This window comes from Notamacropus eugenii, chromosome 6 (assembly GCF_028372415.1).
Source record: "Notamacropus eugenii isolate mMacEug1 chromosome 6, mMacEug1.pri_v2, whole genome shotgun sequence".
NCBI lineage: Eukaryota > Metazoa > Chordata > Mammalia > Diprotodontia > Macropodidae > Notamacropus > Notamacropus eugenii.
Window position 1 is genome coordinate 162,241,928 of NC_092877.1, and position 20,433 is coordinate 162,262,360.

Below are 20,433 nucleotides of genomic sequence, written 5' to 3' on the forward strand. Positions count from 1 at the left end.
ACTAGACACCTTCTATAACTCCTCTTTATTTTTGTGCCTCACTTCTTTTAATTACTTCCCCTTTATCCTGTATATTTTATAGAACTTATTGTCTCTGCAAATATAATATAAAGTCCTTGAACACAGGACTATCTTTTTTCTCATTCTGTATCCCTTAGCACTTAGCACAGTGTCTTGTTAACAAACATTTATTGATTGATATTGTGTCTAGAAAATGTATTTATCTTCCTAGTGCCTAGCTCAGTGAAGATGAACATGTTTAACTTGTGTAGACTCTTCCTGGATATGAAATCCATACAGCTGATAGATAATTCTCATGAAGTTAGGTTTGAACTCTTCATCCAAACTTTTATTAAAATATTACCTACTCCTCACAAATGCCAAATAAGGAACTGAATTAACTATCCCAAGTAATATGAGAATATTATGATGACAGTAAGCAATTATTAATTTTGTGTCTGAAATATGAGCTTTAATTATGTTTGTTAACATTTGCATATGACATTTCATAGTTTGAGAAATTAGCATCTCTTGAATTATCCATTTTTTTCCAGGACATTCTCTTTTGGGTCAGATTACATGCTTTACTGCTATATTTAGCTCTGGAAAAAAATGCTTCTCTCATCTGCCTGTGAGATTGCCGCTAAAACATTCTCCACTACTTTCCTATACGGCTATGCTTACTCAAGACCCATCAGGGAAGGCAAGGCAGCAAATATCATTTTCAGCTGTCAGAATCTCTGCCTCACCTTTACTTCCCCCATTTCTCTTGCATACGAGATCACAGTTTTAAAGCTGAAAAGAATGTTAGAAGTGATCTAATCTGACTACATCATTTTACAGATGCGCTACCTAAATTAAAGAAGGTTCAGTCTCTTATCCAAGATCACATTGGTAAAATTTGAAACCAAATTATCTGACTACAAATACAGGGTTCTTTTCACAGTATGACACTGCCTTTAAAAAAAAGAAAGAGATCTACCCTATCAGTGCAAATGTCATACGTGTAGGCTGCAACTTCCATCTCTGCTGTGTGTCTATTTTTAAATGCCACGTATAACATTTTATCTGAATCTATCATTATGAAAACCTTCACTATAGTCCTACATACATTTCTCCTTGTTGCCTTGAGACATTTTCAAGACTGAGCTGAGAAATAACCTTCAAAGTCCAAAATAAGGAGCAATGTCTTTAAGTATTAAATTACTAAAGGCTATGTCCATCATATCTGAGAAACAGCCTAGATAAATCTGGAAAGAAATTAGGATGAGATTATCAAACAGAAAATAATGATGTGGTATGTTTGTAGGTATGTGTGTGAGCATCTGTGTATGCGAGAGAGAGAGAGAGAGAGAGAAAGAGAGAGAGAGAGAGAGAGAGAGAGAGAGGAAACACATGAATAAAAACTCACCTATGGTCTGGAAAGGACAGCAGTAATGATTGTCTACATTTATGTAAATGTTTTAAGATCTGTAAACATTTTTTTCAAAGACTCCTGTACAATGGGCAGTACAAGTATTGCTTTCCTTACTTTATGAATGAGGAAACTGAGGTTCTGAGTGTTTATTTGCTTTTCTATGATGATATATCTAGTAATGAGTCAAAACTGGAATATACCTTGTGATATTGTCTAGTGACAGAGGTGGGGAACCAGGTGCTTTGAGGCCACATGTGGCCCTCTATGTCCTCAAGTGTAACCCTTTGACTGAATTCAAACTTCATAGAACAAATCCTTTTATTAAGGGGAATTGTTCGTAAAACTTGAACTCAGTCAAAAGACCTCACCCAAGGACCTAGAAGGCCACATGTGGCCTTGAGGCTGCAGGTTCCCCACCCCTGGTCTATTACATTTTCCACTACACCACACTGCCTGAAATTGTACTCTGTCATTGACCTATATTATTGGTTATGGGTTATGAGTTATTGGTTATGGGTTATATTACATATGACCTTATTACTGTGGTCATATGTAATGAGTTTGTTATGGCTATGCTATGTGTTTGCCCACAGTGACAAAATTACAAGTCCCTGAAATATTGAAATATACACAAGTATACTCATTAATAGACATTGTAGGTATCAAAATTCTTTTTTGGGGATAGAGGTAGGTTTCAAGTACCACTATTATTCTAGCCCTATTAGTAACCTGAGTCATCTTGAATTCTTCCAAATTTTATATACTTTATATATAAATGTTATATACTCTTCCTATATGATGTTTCTTGAATTCTTTCTTCTCATTCTCACTGTTACCTTTGTTCAGTCTGCCAGCACCACAGAACTGGACTGGATGGTTAGACTCCTGAATGGTTCCCCTGATTTTGTTAACAACAACAACTATTTTACTAAATATTTCATAATTTGATTCCAACCTGTATTTCTAGACAAAATTCATATTATTCTCTCCTCACCCTCTCATCACTGCATACCCCTCATATAACAAAGTAAAAGCTTAAAATACATGCATCTTTAATGAATCAAAAAATTAAGAATATTTGAAGGATTGGATACTCTAAATACTCAAATATTAAAACAGTTATTTATCTTTGATGCTACATTTGGATAATCAACTTATAATAATGTGAAAGACATATTTAATATTAAAACAATAATGAATCTAGTCAATAATCATATGATTAATCATATTGACAAAACTGTAATATGCTTAATAGTTTTATAAAAGTGAATACAGACATAGATTTGGTTATATAGGAACTATATAATATATATGTACTCTATATTTATATATTACATACACATATATACACACATTATATATACCTCTATTGTCCCAATCATAAACACACACAAGCACACACACTGACACAAACACGTCTTGCTCTTACCTGAGATAGTTCATTACTGTCTACAAGTCCATTGTTGTCAGAGTCAAAATACTTAAACATTTGATCCACCAGCAGCTTCTTCTGAACTATTTCATCTTCAGGTCGGTTTTCATTTTCTTGTGTAACATATTTCTGATTTTGTAGATCTAAGAACCTATTTTTCATCTTGCTGAATTCAGTAGCTTTGCACTTGTCACCTACAAATGAAATTTTAAACTGTTTTATCAAAGAAATAATTTTTAAAATAACATAAAACAATAGTTCTAAAAAAGAAACCTTTGATGGTTTTGACTTTATGATATTCAGCTCAACATATATGTCAAATGTACATTATGTTCAACTTAAATGATACAGAGGCATTGTGGCATAGATGGAGAGTTAGTTTTTGGGTTCAAATCCTAGCTTACTTCATCAGCCTGGGCAAGCAATTCAATATGAACCTCAGGTAGTCACTATGACTAATTTGAATACATGTAAGTGGAAGGAGTTTTTCTATTTAACAAGAATTAAAGACACTTTATATCTCTCCAATCAATATCTATTTAGCTGAGCCCTGTAGAGGGTAAAGTGTTAGCTGCTATAGAGGATACAGAAAAGCATACAACATAATCCCTGCACCAATAGAGCACATAATCTAAATGAAGAAATAAAGTATAACAACATTCATGTTTCCCAAAATTTAGTCAAAAAAGCTAAATATTTTAGTTATATTATTTTTGTTCAAAGACTAATGCCTAACATCCCAAAAGCATTTTCTAAATGATCTTGCCCTCAATCATCATGCCACTTTGTGAAGTTTATATTATACTTATAAGTGCTGTAAAGAACGTTTTTATACTTCTATAATTCAATGGTATGATGAATCTGTATTCTCCTTACAACCACGTTTAATAAAATAATGGTGGTAGATTTAAAGTCAACGGTTAAATCTCAGCTCTGCCACTTACCTGTGTGATCATGGACAAGTCACTTAAAATCTCTGGGCTTTAGTTGCCTTATTTGTAAAACAGATTAGAGTGCGCTACCTCTAAATTTAAGATTATTTGATCCACAAATATTCCATATTCACCCAATGTGTAGAATAATGGGGATGAGGAAGTGAAGATGCTTCCCTTGGGTCTCTAGATCCAATACAGTATGTGAGCTGTCTATTTGTTATCCCTTACTCTCACTATATAATTGGCCCAAATATTTTTTATCATCACATATTTCCTTGATTATATCTTTTAAGACACCTTTTGCATGCATTTTGTTATTGGTAATATAATTTGCTATATTTATACTCTCTAATCTTCATTCCTTGGACATTATAGTATTCCATGATTCATAACCATATAACTTTCTACAAGAGACAATTTATCATTTGTGTATATTGTCTTATATTTATTCCTTTTTCATATATTTTAATTTTGCTTCAATTACTAGATGCTAATTGCTTAGAGGGCAGTGTACATATTTCAGGTATGTTTCTCTGTTTCACAAAGAAACAAAACACCAGGCAAAGTACTTCAATAAATACATGATTAATCAGTGTAAAAATCAATCTAATTTATTAAATAATTGATGTATATACCAAAAGGTTCTGAGATCTTTATTCGAAAGTCATTCAGGTTAAAGAAAATCAATCATGTATACATATATTAGCCTCCCGGAGCCATCTCAATAAACAGATTATTACAATGAAACATATATACAGCTGATAAAAATGTGACAGAAAGGGATACATTATATAAAGATTATGAATGCATATTAGAAGTTGATATCAAAATAAGAATTTTTTAATATCATAAACTTTTATCCACTTGGAATAACACTTTTCTTTAGAGAAGCAATTTTTCATGTGCTTGTAATTACTTGGCAATAGTGTTAATAAATATTAGTTTATATTGATTGGTCACTTACCCTTTGGGGAATTCCTTCCATATGAATATATATACATATATATGTATACACACACACATATATATATACATACGTATATATGTATATATATACATACACATACACACACACTCATATATATAAATATATATATATATAAATACCCATACATATATACATATATTTATTTGAAGAGCAGGAACTATTTCATCTTCTTATTTTACTGATGAGAGTTTACATAGCTCTCCTAAAGTTACAATGTCAGTGACAGAGCCAGGAGTTACCGTGGGTCCTCTGAGTCCAAATCTAATATCCTCAGTGCCTGGCACATGGTAGGCACTTATAATGCTATTCAATTCATTGCTTCAAGATGTCAAGCTAAATCTAATATATGCTATAATTTCAGCACTACTTGTAATTTCAGCACTGGCCATTACCCAAGTTGGATGAATAGTATCTTGAATTCTGGATCCACTACTTTTATCACCACTCCCGCGAGAAAAAAGACAAAAAACAAAACAGAACAGTGATTCTAAAGAGATAAAATAATGACTCCTAAAGAGGGCAGAAAATAACATTATTGTATAAAATTTTTAGAAAGTTAATTAAATGTAGGTATTAGTCTGATCACTGGATTAATTGATTTGTATACCATTTTTTTCAATGGACTCTCAGTTATTGTTAAGGTATAGTCTTATTTCCAGAGAATCATTATGGGTTTCAGTCCTGTCTGAAACACTATCTCTGAAATCTTAGACATGCTACTGAACATTTCAGTGTCCCAGGCAATTGTCCAACTTCAAGATGGAGACAGCTTTTTAATCTGATCTGTTCTGATCTTATCTATTCTGCATCAGTGAGCTGAATTTCATAGCCAAAATCACCAAAGCTTTCTGTTTTGAACTTTTTAAATGTTATTTCAAACTAAGACTATCTATTACAGAACCTCCCTTTCATTCCCAAACTGCCAAAGAAGCTCACTTTATTACATTTACTACCAAACTCGTCAAGTCATTAAATATTTGCAGGCACTTTCTGGAAATGTGATGGCTTAAACAACTTTCACAGCTATTTATTTCTAAATTAAATGCTTGCAAACATTCAGTTTTAAAATTATTCATGAATTTGAAGCTTATAGACGCAACCAACTTATAAAGTTATTAATTGAAGATGGTTACATGCCTAAATATATATCACATAAGGAATCTGAAGACTTTAGCTCTTTGTTAGCCCATGTGTCACATAAACTACATCCAACAGATAGTTCAGAAAGCAGCTGCAAATTATCTTTTAGCACTTGATAATTCTATAAAGAATTCTTTCTTATATCTAACTTTAAACCTTGAACCTATAGTTTATGACAATTTTTTTTCCTATTCAATGGAGAAATACTTTAATTAGGATTGTGATTTACATGGTTATAGACTAAAGAATCTCCTAAATATGCAAATGTCATTCACCGAAAAACTGAGACAAATGTGTGCCAAGCCTAGAGGCCTGTATTGGGCTACCCGAGTCTTTCCTACCTCACCTCCGAGGTCTTCAGTTGGCCAAACCGGATAAATGTATGAGAGAAAGGACGTTCCAGAGTCGAACAGGGGTTGAGCTTTATTACAGGGTTTGGGTTACAAATGCAGGGGAGTCTTCCTTAGGAGGAAGAGGGGGAGATTTCCTAAGGATGCTAAGCTTAAGGGATTGGAAGTAGAAGTACAAGCGGGGAGAGAGGGGGAGGGAAGAGAGGAAAGAAAAGAAGCGGAGCCCTACTATCCTCTTTGGCTCCACACGTGCTAAGAGCGAGCTTTCTGGCTTCCTCAATCCTACTTAATCTTCAGCCACACAGTTTGCATCTCAATACCGTGCTGTTAGGTAACTAGGTGTGCTCCAATCCGGGACGACCTCGAGGGCAGGGAGACTCCACCCATCAGGTATCTCCGGGGGAGAGGCGGAAATACCCGAGCTAGCCGAGGTAGCTCAGTCTGACCTTCTCGAACCCCCGCTGTTCATGGAGGGCCTCGTAAGACTCTAAGATTTAGAAGTCCCACTTTTACCCGCCCGAGACCATCCACACGGAATTGAGCTTCCAGTCCCAACAAATGTGAATCAAAATGACTCAAGTTTCACCTCTATCTCAACATATTTGCTAAGATTTCAGAAATGGAAATAAGTCAGTGTCAAAGGGTTTTCAGAAAGACAGTTATGCTTACACTAGTGGGACATCTATAATTTGTCCCAACTTCTCTAGAAGGTAATTTGAATTATACTTTTTTAAAAATGATTGAACTGTAGATACTTTTTTATCCAAAAATGCCATGCATAGGCAAATATCTAAAAAAGACTTAGATAGAAATGTCTCATTATACCACTATATGTATATGAAGTTATTACATAGATTTACAACACTGCTTTTAGGAGGTAGCAAAGCATTGAAACAAAGTAGATGGCCATTTGTTAAAGAAAGGCTAAACAAAACATAATACACCAATATAATGTAATATTACTGTGTCTTCAGAAACAATAGGGTAAGAATTCATATCCTGATTAGATAGCTTGGGGACAGAAAATGCCTTCCACTAGTAAATACGATAATTTGTTACTGGATTGACTTTCTTTCTTTCTTTCTCTTATTATTTATCCAGAACAGTGCGAAATCAAAGTATAAACTTAATTTACATAAAATCAGAATCCTTGCTCAATTTAAGTACAAAATTAATGGTCCCAGTACAAAAGAAAAAAAATAGGGCTTTCTGGTTATTGAAGACCTAAAGATTTCTGTGGTTTGATTGTAGTCACTGATTTGAAGTGTTTCTACTTCATGTGGTTGGTGATGTTTTTCGTTGGTTGGTGTTTTTTACCATGAAAATTTGTATGGGTAAGTTACTATGTTAGTCTTAAAAGAGACCAATCTAGTGACAAATCCAAATTATGCATTTTTAAAAATGAAAACAACATTTAATTACCTCCAAGTAGCTATTATTATTTGAAGTAAGCTATCAAAATGTTAGCCAGCAGTAGGACTGTCCTTAAAAATTTTAGAACTTGAGGCAAATGTGGTTGGATTGGTGAAAGTTCAGTGTTTGATCACTCTTGTGCATCACTGAAGTAAACCTGGTACTGAAGGCATGAGACAGAAAAATGATGAGGAACTAAGTTATAGAACAGGCATTAGGAGCTAGATTGTAGAAGACTCAGCATCACATATGTAATTTATGAGAAAGTGACCTGTAGATCCCTGGATTTGAATAATAAGGATGTGGACAGGATAGTTCTAATTTTAAAGGAGCAGGGGTGATTGCTGTGTAATGATGACAGTGCAGGTCTATTAGTAACAGTGAATACATGAAGTATGTAATTTCCCTATCTTTCTATGCATCTGATGGTATGAGAGAAAAAATAGCTGAATTTTTAAAGGATGAGAAGAAATGTGTTGTCTTTAGTAGAAAAAGAAAGAGGAAGCAATTCAAGGTCAAACATTTATTAAAAAACACACATATTATGCACATTCTAGACATCTAGCCAGGCACTGTGCTTAGCACCGAGGGGGGAGATAAAAATAGATAAAGAGAGAAAAGAATAAATTAAAAAAATCAAATAAAGAGAGTTCCTGATGTCAGGGAACTCAAAGTCTCTCAGGGAAGAAAGCATTTAAACAGCTGTATGTAAACAAGATATATTCAGGATTTAATGAATATATTAAACAAAGTAAATGAATGAAGAGAAATTGGGGAAGACTTCTTGTAGAAGATGATATTTTAGCTTGGACTTGAAGGAAGTCAGAGACTTCCAGAATTTAATTCTAGGTCCTTTGTATGAATAAAACCCCTCTGACTCTTAACTTCAGAGATCTTTCCACCATTGCATTACAATAGAAAAGAAGTCCAGAGAGAGAACAGTGGAAATGGAGGGTAAAGGTAGTTAGGGATTGTGAAGTACTTGTTCTGGGGAGGGGGAACATAGTAACAACATCATTTTGCTATTGATCCCTCAACTCACTCTAGGAATCTAGCCCAATGAGAGTCTCTAGACCAAACATAGTCCTCTTCATCCAGGTATAGACATGGCCATGGAGAAGACCATAACAGCTACAGACATTATCCTCCCTATTTCCCAAGGAATTTAACACTTCAGGGAAGATATCATGTCCCCAGCCCCCAATTCCATTCCAGTTCTGACTCTGGTTAATAGTGGTCCTACCCAATCTGGTTTTCATTATTGGAATAGTTAGCACATTGTTTTTTGACTGCAAGTGGTGTTACTCAGATGGTTTAATTTCATCCCTCTTCCCTCACGCACGCACACACACACACACACACACACACACACACACACACACACACACACACACACACATAGAGACACCTGCTTTTCAGAAGGTTTTAAGTCCTATCTTCCTTTCCACTTCCTTATTCCCTTCACACTTAATCTCTTTAGCTACAATTTTATCATCGATTAATACACTGTTAAGGAATGTTGAAAGGTCCCCTGAACTTGTCTTTTTGAATTGGCATATTTTCCAGAAACACTGGACCCTGACTATACAAAAGACCCTGAATGTATTTAGGGTGAAGCTCTCCCCTGAGCTGACATAATGTGTTGTTTGCATCCCAAGCTCGACTTCCTGTATGTACTTGGGAGTCAAGACAAGCAACAGTCAGTTTGAGAAATTGTTTGTTCCATATGAATCCTTGAAGATAAGTGGGCCCTCCCATCTTCAGAGTCTAGAAGTTCACAAGTGAAAAGAATGTGACGTTTACTGTTTTACTCCTCTTCCAGAGAGATCTTGTCCTTTTCCCACTTTTACTACAACTTTCCTCCTCTCAAGGAGATTTCTGTTACATCCTCCTCTTCCCTTTGTCCTGCTCTAAGAATAAAAACTTCTACATTGATTTTGAACCTTTTGGGTTCCACATACTTGTTCATTTCTATTATAATAAACCCAGTTTTCACCTAAGTTTCATGAAGTTGTGATTGTTTGCTGACATCTAGAATTGGCTAAAACATATTATAAGAGGGGGTGCTGTAAGTTTCTCTACTGTGAAGAAAGCCACTCTTTTCTTTTAGTTTTAAATGATATAATACTGTGAAATGATAAATCTACTAGTCTTTTCTTACTTTTAGCTAGGAGAAACCTATTTATCAAATGACCTATATCATCAGGCAACACTTCATACCTCATCCACTTGCTTTATTTCAAAGTCCTTTACAGTAATAATTATATTTAAATAAGTCATTATACCTGTTTTGCTCTAAGTTCTGCTTCTTCAAAGTACAATTTTCCTTGAAAATAATTAAATGTAAATTAAAAATTAAAATAATTAATTAGTAATTAAATAATTAAATTAATTTAAATTAAAATAATTATTTTCTTGTTGATAATTCAAAGCAAAGGCTAAATATGCTGGTATGAATTAAATAAAATGTTCTTGTATTTTTAAATGAACTGAAGCAAAAAGAAATGTTACATGAATAAAATTGAATAATTATAAAAGGCCTCATATCATTTTCACATTTTTCTTAAGTTTTTATTCCACCAAGAAAAATAATCCTCTATTAATATGCTACTCTGACATCTCATAGAAGCATGGAGGTGAGATAGGATTGCCAAAGCCCTACCACTGGAGCACAAGCACCAACACATTTTACTCATTTGCTGGAGGTTTCAAGTATGATCTAGAGATGAATATGCAGTCTGTTGTGAGAGCAGCCTATTCAACCTTAGGATACTTTTTTTTTCCTTCACTACAAACTGCAATTCAAGTTACTAAGTTATAGAAGAGTTGCCATTTGTTTTCTGTCAGAATGAGTAACCAACATGTATAAAATGAATGGTCCTTGTGCTACTGTAGCGTTAAGAATGGTTGGTAAATAATATGTTATTTGCTTCAACACAAACATCGAGGTAGGTTGGCTCCCTGGGCTCATTCATTCAACCCTCAGATACTTAAAGGTCTACTATTTGAAGATAGCAGCATGGCTCAATGGATAGAATACTATTGGACTTAGGAAGCCCTGGGTTCCAGTCCTACCTCTGATGCTTACTAGCTGTGTGATCCTTGGCTAATTATTAAGCAACTCTCAGTCTTAGTTTATTGGTCTATGCAATAGTAGCATCACCTACTTCACAGAGCTGTTATAAAGATCAAATGAAGATATATTCAAAGTGTTTCACACATTTAAAAACATATATATATATATATATATATATATATATATATATATATATATATATATATATATATATATATATATATATATATATATATACATGCATATATGTGTATGTATACTATTTGTAGCATATGAAAATATTGTTCTTGACTCCAAACACAGTTTATTTCAGAATATTTGCTCAAGTCATCACACTTTTACTTGAAATAATAAAAGGTTCATTGCTCAGCGATTTCAGTCAATACCAAGCACAGAGGCCAAATCTAAAATATACATCACGAGAGCAACACTGTAAACAAGAACTTTAAAAGAAGGGTGACTATTATAGTTAAGGGACTTGTAGTCATATAATGTTAAAAACTTGTAATTATAATAGCTAGCATTTACATATTGCTTTAAGGTCTACTAAGTAATTTATAAGCATTTAATTTTATCCTCACAAAATTCCTGGGAAAAAATATTATTATCCCCATTTTACAGATGAAGAAACTGAAGTAGACAGAGGTGAATTGGCTTACCCAGAGTCACATAATTAATAAGTATGTTGAGTCTGGATTTGAATACAGATCTTATTGACTTCAAAAGCCAGAACTTTAAACATATCACTACCTAGTTGTCAAAAACAAAATAATAGGTAGGATTTATATAACACTTTAAGATTTGCAGTGTGTTATATAAATATCAAGACCTATAGATGCAATATAAACAGAGGGTGACACAGTAGACAGAGTATTGGGCCTGGAGTCAGGAAGACGTGAGTTCAAATCTGGCCTCATATTCTGATAAGCTATGTGACCCTGGGAGAGTCACTTAACCCTATTTGTCACAGTTTTTTTTTTTTTTTATCTGTAAAATAAGCTGGGGTAGAAAATGGCTATCTTTGTCAAGAAAACCCAAATGGGATCATGTAGAATCAGACATGACTGAAATGAATGAATTACAACAACAAATAGGTGTAATAAGGATGCAGAATACCAAGTTTTGAATCCTGAATTGTATAGTTCACATATTGCATGACTGTGGACAAGTAATTTAATTAACTGAGCCTTTCTTCCCACAATCATAAAAAACAAATAAGAATAATTCTAAGTCTTACCTCATAATAGTGTGTGTGTGTGTGTGTGGTGGTAGTGGGGATGCATTTAAATATTGTGAGAATATGCTGTTTTTATTATTTTCTTTGCATTATTACTACTATTATGTGGTGTGAAGTTGGACTAGATGACCCCTAAGGTTCCTTCCAATTTCAAGATTTTACAAATGTGATCTTAAAGTGTTAATATACTTGATTAATATAAGCCAGTTTCATTATTAGTCATACCTTACTTATTATCAATTCTATCAAAATGTGTATATTCTCAGTATCATCTCTCTACCAAGTTTCTGATATGAACAAAATTCAGTTTAGTGCTATGCTGATTCTAACAAGAGCTTAGAAACATAAAAGATTTGAGTTTAAATCCTTGGACAGTTAAAGAGTCTGAATCTGTTTTCCTTGTGAGGTTACTATGAGAAAAAGGTTTTAAACTGTATTAATGTGATTTATTGTACTCGTTATTCTTTTTAGTATTCTTGGTGTCCTAAAACTAATCAGGAAGTGATAGAGACACTTACACAGGAAATACTCTCTTTGTGGAAAGAGTAATAACTCCCAATCCCTTGCCTTATGGTCATTTATAATAATACAAAAGTGACTGTGAAGGTCAAATATCTTTCACATTAGAAAGAATATCTTTATCATTCTTTTTGACTAAAGTTAAGTTCCATCAAACTTAAGCTGAAATAAATGGATTGTTTCCAGATGTGAACTGGAAAACTTTTTTTGGTAACTGTTTATGATATAAAGCATTTTTAATCACAACTAAATTTATATCTAATAGGACTTCACTAGAATTTTTCTTTGACATTAGTCTTCTACCTTTCTAAAAACAAATGAACATAACTCTTCTTAATGGAAAAGTATTTGAAGCATTATACTTTCTTATCCTCCACAAATCAATTGCAGTACTTCTAATCTGTCTCAAATACATACCAAAATCCTCAAATTTTAAAAAATCTGATTCTATTTCTGGGAACAAGATGGCAGAGTAAGGAGTAATTTTTACAGCTTTCTCGTATTCATTTCCAAACAACCATAAAATAGCAACCCAACACAAAACCTAGAACAGAAGATTATTTTATCTTCAGAGAGTGAAATGATCTTTTAGCCTGGTGGACTTGGAGGATCACCAAAACAAAGGTAAATCTCACGCAGGTAAAAGAGTAGTGCACTCCAGAACAGGAAGTGTTCCAACAAGTCAGCAGTAAACACCACCTCAGCACATCAGAGGGAGATCCTGAGCCCTAGTGTGATGGAGCAAGCAAATGTCAAAACCAGAACCTGTCATGGTGCCTTAACATATCCAGGGAAACTGGTAGACTACAACTCCAAGAACCACCATGTGCTGCAACACAGCCCAGGACAAACAGGTATCTTCTGGTGGCCAGACCTCCACATACTTAAGCACAGCCCTAGGATAACAGGCACTCTCCAGCAGTCTGACCTCCACATGCTTCAGTGTAGCCCAGGGAAATACAGAAACACCCTACCAAGACTCAGGATATGATGGACATAACTCTTAGGACCCCAGCTCAGTACCAGTTAAGCTGCCAGACACCAATGGCCTCCAGTCACCCCTGACTGCACTCCTCAACACAGCACCAGGCACGAAGGTTCTCCAAGGGTCTCAAGGAAACATCAGTGCAGCACAAGGTAAATAGATAGGACCTACATCCACTGACAAAAGAAGCCAGAGACAGAACTCCTTCCAACATGGGGGCAGAACTCAAATTTAGAACAAAGGAAAAAAGCCAAAAAAAAAGATGAGCAAACAGCAACAACAGCAAAGAATCTGACCATAGAAAGTTATTATGATGACAGGCAAGAACAAGACACAAACGTAGAAGAGGAAAACAATGTCAAAACACCTCTGGGAAAAAACCCAAAGAAAAAAAGGAAGTGCTCTTAAGCCCATAAAAATAATGAAAGTTAGAAGAAAAATTGGGAAAAGAAATGAGAGTAATGCAAGAGAACTGTAAAATAACATACTCACCAGCTTGGAAAAGTGCTTAAAAATAAAATTGGTCAAATAGAAAAGGAGATAGAAAAATGCACTGAAGGAAAAAAATTTCTTAAAGAGGACAATTGGTCAAATGGAAAACAAAGCACAAAAGCTAATTGAGGAAGCAACACCTTAAAAGTTAGAATTGGGCAAGTGAAAGCTAATGACTCTATGAGACATCAAGAATCATTTGAACAAAATTAGAACAATGAAAAGGTGGAAGAAAATGTCAAATACCTCATGGGAAAAACAACTGACACAGAAAACAGATACAGAATAGACAATATCAGAATTATTGGACTAACTGAAAGCCAAAGTCAAAAGGAGGATATGGACAGTATATTTCAAAAAATTATCAAGGAAAACTGCCCTGCTGTCTTGGAAACAGAAAGCAAAACAGAAATTAAAAGAATTCACCAATCACCTCAGGAAACAGATTCCAAAATAAAAACACCAAGGAAGATTATAGCTAATTTCATAAGTATCAAGTCAAGGAAAAAATACTAAAAATGTTCAGAAAGAAACAGTTCAAATATAGGTGAGTCACAATCAGGATTACACACAATTAGGGGCTGCAAAATTAAGCAACAGAGGTCATATAACACGTTATTCCAGAAGAGAAAGGATCTAGGATTAGAACCAAGCATCACTTGCCATGCAAAATTAATCACAATATATAAAGGGAAATAATGTTCATTCAAAGAAATAGAAGGATTTCAATCTTTCATAAGGTGAAGACCAGAACTAAGTAAAAAATTTGGCCACCAATATCAAGACCCAAGAGAAGCCTAAAAAGATAAAAAAGGGAAAAGAAAACATAAGGGATTTAATAGAGATAAATTATTTATATCCCCATACAGGAAGATGATATTTATAATTCTTAAAGATTGTATCACTAATAGTATAGCTATAAGGAATACACACACACACACACACACACACACACACACACACACACATATATACAGAGAGAGAGAGAGAGAACAAATACAAGGAGAATTTGAGAGAATGACATAAAAAATAAGGCATGAGAAAGGAGTACAATGGCATAAATTATTTCACATGAAGAGACTTGAAAGACATACTGCAGTGGAGCAGAAGATGTGAGGGTGGGTAATGGCATTGCTTAAAAAGGAAATAATATACACAATCTATTGAATACCTACAGCTATCTTACCCAACAGGGAAGTAGGAGGGTTAGGTAGGAAGAATGGTCACTGACAGAAAGGAGGGAAGAGCAGTGGAGGTGGTAGACAGAAGCTAAACACTGGTCAAGAAGCAAAAGGTGAAAGGAGAGAGAGGACAAGCAGGAGGAATAGGATGGAGGGAAATACACAGGTAGTAATCATATAACTGTGAATATGAGCGGGATGAAGTCTGCCATTAAATGGAAGTGGATAGCAGAGTGGATCAAAACCAGAGTCCTAAATATATTGTTTACAAGAAACACACTTGAAGCAGTCACACACAGAGTAAAGGTTAAAGGCTGGAGCAGAATGCATTTTTTTATGTCATAAGGAAATAAAAAAGTACATTCAACAAAGGACAGTGGAAAGGTAGATTAAAATTAATTGGAAACTAAATAATCTAATCCTAAAAAATAACTGGGTCAAGTAACAAATCACAAAAACAATAATTTCATTAAAGACAATGACAACAATGAGACAATATACCAAAAATTATAGTATGCAGTCAAAGGAGCACTTAGGGGAAAATCTATTTCTCTAAATTCTTACATAAAAAAAGAAGAGAGCAATGAATTCGGCATACAATTGAAAAAAACAAGAAAATAACAAATTAAAACTCACCAATTGAGCACTAGATTAGCAAGTCAGATCTAAACAATTGAAAAAACATCAATTGTTCATAGATAAACTGAGACAATATAATCAAAATTACAATTCTGCCTAAACTAATTTACCTATTCAGAGCCACACCCACCACACTACCAAAAATCATTTTATAGAGCTAGAAAAAGTTATTAGCCAGAAGAAAAGGTCAAGAATATGAAGAGAATTAATGGGGAAAAAAGACAGAGGAAGTAATCTAGCAATACCAGATCTCAAACTATATTATAAAGCAGTAATCATTGAAACTATCTGGTACTGGTTAAGAAATAGAATGGTAGATCAGTGGAATAGATTAGGTACAGAAGATAACGGCAGTCAATGACCATAGTAAACTCATGTTTGATAAACCCAAAGACTACAGTTTTGGGGATAATAATCCTCTATTTGACAAAAGTTGTTGGGAAAACTAGAAAACAATAGGATGCAAGTTAGGTATAGAGCAACATCTCACACTGTGTACCAAGATAACCTCAAAATGAGTATACGATTTAGACAAAAATGTAAAAAAACTAGAACTAGAATAGCAGGGAATAGCCCACTTGTTAGATCTATGAAGAAGGGAAGATTCATGACCAACAAGAGATAGATAGTGTTACAAAGCATAAATATGTAATATTGATCATATTAAATTAACAAGCTTTTGCACAAACAAAATAAATGCAACCAAGATTAGAAGGAAAGCAAAGAGCTGGGAAACTATCTTTAAAGAAAAATGTATAGAGAAATGAGACAAATTTAGTAGAATACAAACTATTCCTAATAAAAACATCAGAGAGCTAAGAATAAATGGAGTTTTCCTTGAAATGATAAGCAGGATCTGTCTAAAACCATGAGCAAGCATTGTTGGTAATGGGGATAACCATTATATTTGACCAAATGGTACTTGGTCAAAGGATATGAACAGGCAGCTTTCAGATGAAGAAATCAAAGGTATCTATAGGCATATAATGAAGTGATCCACATCACTTTTGATTAGAGAAATGCAAATTAAAACAACTCTGAGCTACTACCTTATACCTGTTAGATTGGTTAATATCACAAAATAGAAAAATGATGAATGTTGTAGAGGATATGAGAAAATTGGGACACTGATGTACTGTTGGTAAAGTTGTGAATTGATACACTAATTCTGGAGAGCAATTTGAAACTATGCCCAAAGGGTAACCAAACTGTCTATATATACCCTTTAATCCAGCAATACCACTACTAGGTCTATATTCCAAAAATATCATGAAAAAGGGGAAAAGGACCTGTATGTAAAAAAAAAAAATATAACACCCCTTTTCATGGTGGCAAAATATTGTAAATTCAGGGCATGCCCATCAATTGGGGAATGACTGAACAGACTGTGGAATATGAATGTGATGGAATACTATCATGTAATAAGAAATGATGAACAAGCAGATTTCAGCAAATCCTGAAAAGACTTGTAAAAATTGATTCAAAGTGAAATAAGCAGAACTAGGAAAGTATTTTATACAATACCAGCAGCATTGAGAGATGAGCATAGTGTTTCTTCTTTCACGTCTGTGATTAATATGGAAATATTTTTTTATATTAGATCACATGGGTAAACTATATCAACTGCCTCCCAGTTTCAGAAAATGGGAGGAAAGGGAGAAAAATTTGGAACTCAAAATCTTGTAAAAATGAATGCTAAAAATTTTCATGATGCAAGTAGGGGAGAAATAAAATGCTATTAAACTTTTAAATTTTTTTTTTAAATTTTGAAAATCAACAAATCTATTTTTTTCACATTTTCATTTTAAAAACCAATACAATATCTTTCATAAAACATCATTATGCCATTTTTCCCCTATGCTTTTTTTAACCATTGCGAAAATTAAAGTTCAGTTACTAATAGAAAAACATATTTTGAGAATTTTTTTTATTCTGTACCTTGAAGAGATGCATATTGAGTAAAATAAACAGAAAACAATCTGAAATATAGAAAAAAGTACAAAAGACACTCAACTAGTGCTATATATAAGATTTTAAATTATGGGTAAGACCAAAGTACAAATTATTTCAACCAAATTCCTCAGGCTAATTTATGAAATATGAAGAACTAGACCTAGAATACTTAAGCACTGGAACAAATAAGGAAGTTGTATTCTTAGATGATCTCTGCTTAGATATTCCTACCTAGAAAAAATGCACATTTTTGTAAGTAGATAAAAATCTGTGATTTCATCAAAGCTCTATATTAATAAATTGTGGAGTGGAATGCTCTCCATCCTACTATGACTGAATATTTTCAACATAGACTTAAATGTTATCTAATGTTCAAATCATGAAATCATAGATTTAAAGCTGTAAGAGACTTTAGACATCATCAAATGCTATCCCCTCATTTTGCAGATGAGGAAACCAAATCCCAGAGAACTGAGGTCATTTACCTAGTATCTAATTTACTTAGCAAACCACAGGTATTAAGTTGCTGAGCTGGGTTTGAATTATGTCTTCTGCTTCTAAAGCTCTTTCAAAAACCCTGGGGTTGGAGGTGGGGATGAAGGTGAAGGGATAGAAAATGCTTTCTGCAGAATCAGGGATTTAGAGTTGGAAGGGACTCGTAATCATAAAATCATAGGATCATGGGTATCCTAGAGACCATCTTGTTGGCAACTAGGAGTGGTTAATATCATCAAAAAAAAAATGATAAATGTTAGAGAGGAAGTGGGAAAATTGGGACATTGATGCACTTTTGGTGGAGTTGTGAACTGATCCAACCATTCTGAATCCAACCATTTCCCCCACTTTTTTTTTTTTTTTACAATTTAGGAAAATAAGGCCTAGGGAGATCATGTGTTCTTGGCTACACATCTAATAAATAATTGGTAGAACCAGATTTCTGACTGAATTATTTTGACTTGACATCCAGTCCTCTTTCCATTGTGCCATGATTCCTGATATACACAATGACTATTGTTTTTGCATCCAGCCTGCAAATCAACACAGGAGTCTAGAAGGTAGAGGGAGGATGTTCAAAGAGAACAAATAGTTGTGTACATGAGAGAGGGGGAGAAGACCTGGGGAGAAGAGGATTAAAAGCTGATGTTGGAAAAGAGAGAAAAGAGAAGAAATTTAGAGGGGAAGAGAGGAGAAAGAGAAAGTGGTATAAAAAAAGAAGGTAGAAGAAAGGGAGAAAATGATTGGGCTGAAGAAATTAAACAAGATAAATCCATTAACAAGTTGTTTACATTTTTAAGCCCATGTGAAATCATTTGTCTCTACACTGTCTATATTTGTCTTCTTTATTTCATCCTATACTACTGATAAAGGAAGCATACTAATTTGTTGACTTGTCTGTGTCAAATACAATCTTACCTTTTGTGGTGTGGGTGAGGAAACTGCCATTTTCAGAGAATGGTTGTTTTTGGGGATGGAAAGGCCCTTACTTTAATGATGGAATAGCTATTCATCCCAAGCAAAGTCAAAATGAAAATACTACTGACATTTTTTTTTTCTAATAGCTAATCTTGCTTGAGAATGTATGGTATCTGAGTGCCACACACAAGAAAAGTATATTTGAAAAGACAATGTTTATGGGAGATGTAATAGCTGTCTTTTAAGATTTTTCAGGGCTGTTCTTCTTGACTGCAGAAGACAAAAAATGGAATAATGTACAGACATTGCAAAGAAGCAGATTTGCTTTTAACATGAGAAAAAAAATCCTAACTTTTTTTTACCTATTCAAACATAAAACAGTTTATTTTGAGAGATTAAAGATTCTCCAACATTTATGGTTATCAAGCACAGACTAGGTGACTATTTCATTGCCTATGTTGGAGACTAGTGATTTTTTTTTTCTTTTGTAACATGTATGTCTTGTATTGGATGGTCCCTGATGTTCCTTCCAACCACAAAACTCCAATTTTAGCAAAAATACTGAAACACAGTATTCACTTGAGATTAATTATTATTTCTCGCTGTCGTACTGGGTGCTTATTATATAACAGATTTAAGGCTAGAAGGTATTTTAGAAATTATCAGTCCAATTCTATCATTTCACTGCAAAAGAAGCGGAAGCCTACTGAGATTTAGCGATTTTCCCATGGTCACATAGCTAACACATGGAATTCTTGCTGTTCAGTCATTTCAGTTGCTTTTGAATCTTTGTGGCTACATGTGTGTGTGTGTGTGTGTGTATATGTGTGTGTGTGTGTGTGTGTGTGTGTGTGTGTGTGTGTGTATGCTTTGCAAAGATACTAGAGTGGTTTATCATTTCTTTCTCTGGTTCTTTTTACAGATGATGAAACTGAGGGATACAGGGTTAATTGACTTGCCCAGGGATCATACAGCTACTAAGTATCTGAGTATAGATTTGAATTCAGGTCTTCCTGACTCCAGACCCAAGCCTTCTATATACACTGTGACATTAAGCTATCTCAAATAAATGGAATAGATGGGATCAGAACCCACTCCTTCTGACTTCATTCTGCATCTACTCTAGAATGCTGCTCCAAAAAAGCCTCACTGATCTAATTAAATTTAGCAAAGGATTTCAATGACATATTTGGTGATTTAAAATGATTAGAAATAAGAAGGTAGTTAAGGTCCATTCTGTAATCATTTGGCTAATTATGTTGT

At 34.1% G+C, this 20,433-nt stretch overlaps 1 protein-coding gene across 4 annotated transcripts in view; it reads right to left on the reverse strand.

The window, feature by feature from the left end:
* The window catches only part of FSTL5 (follistatin like 5), a 1,060,999-nt gene that overhangs the window by 491,397 nt on the left and 549,169 nt on the right, over positions 1-20,433 (reverse strand). For all 4 annotated transcript variants that reach the window (XM_072621397.1, XM_072621400.1, XM_072621398.1 and 1 more), the window contains one exon: positions 2,847-3,043. In XM_072621397.1, the coding sequence (XP_072477498.1) occupies positions 2,847-3,043 (197 nt within the window). The remainder of the gene's footprint in view (positions 1-2,846; positions 3,044-20,433) is intronic.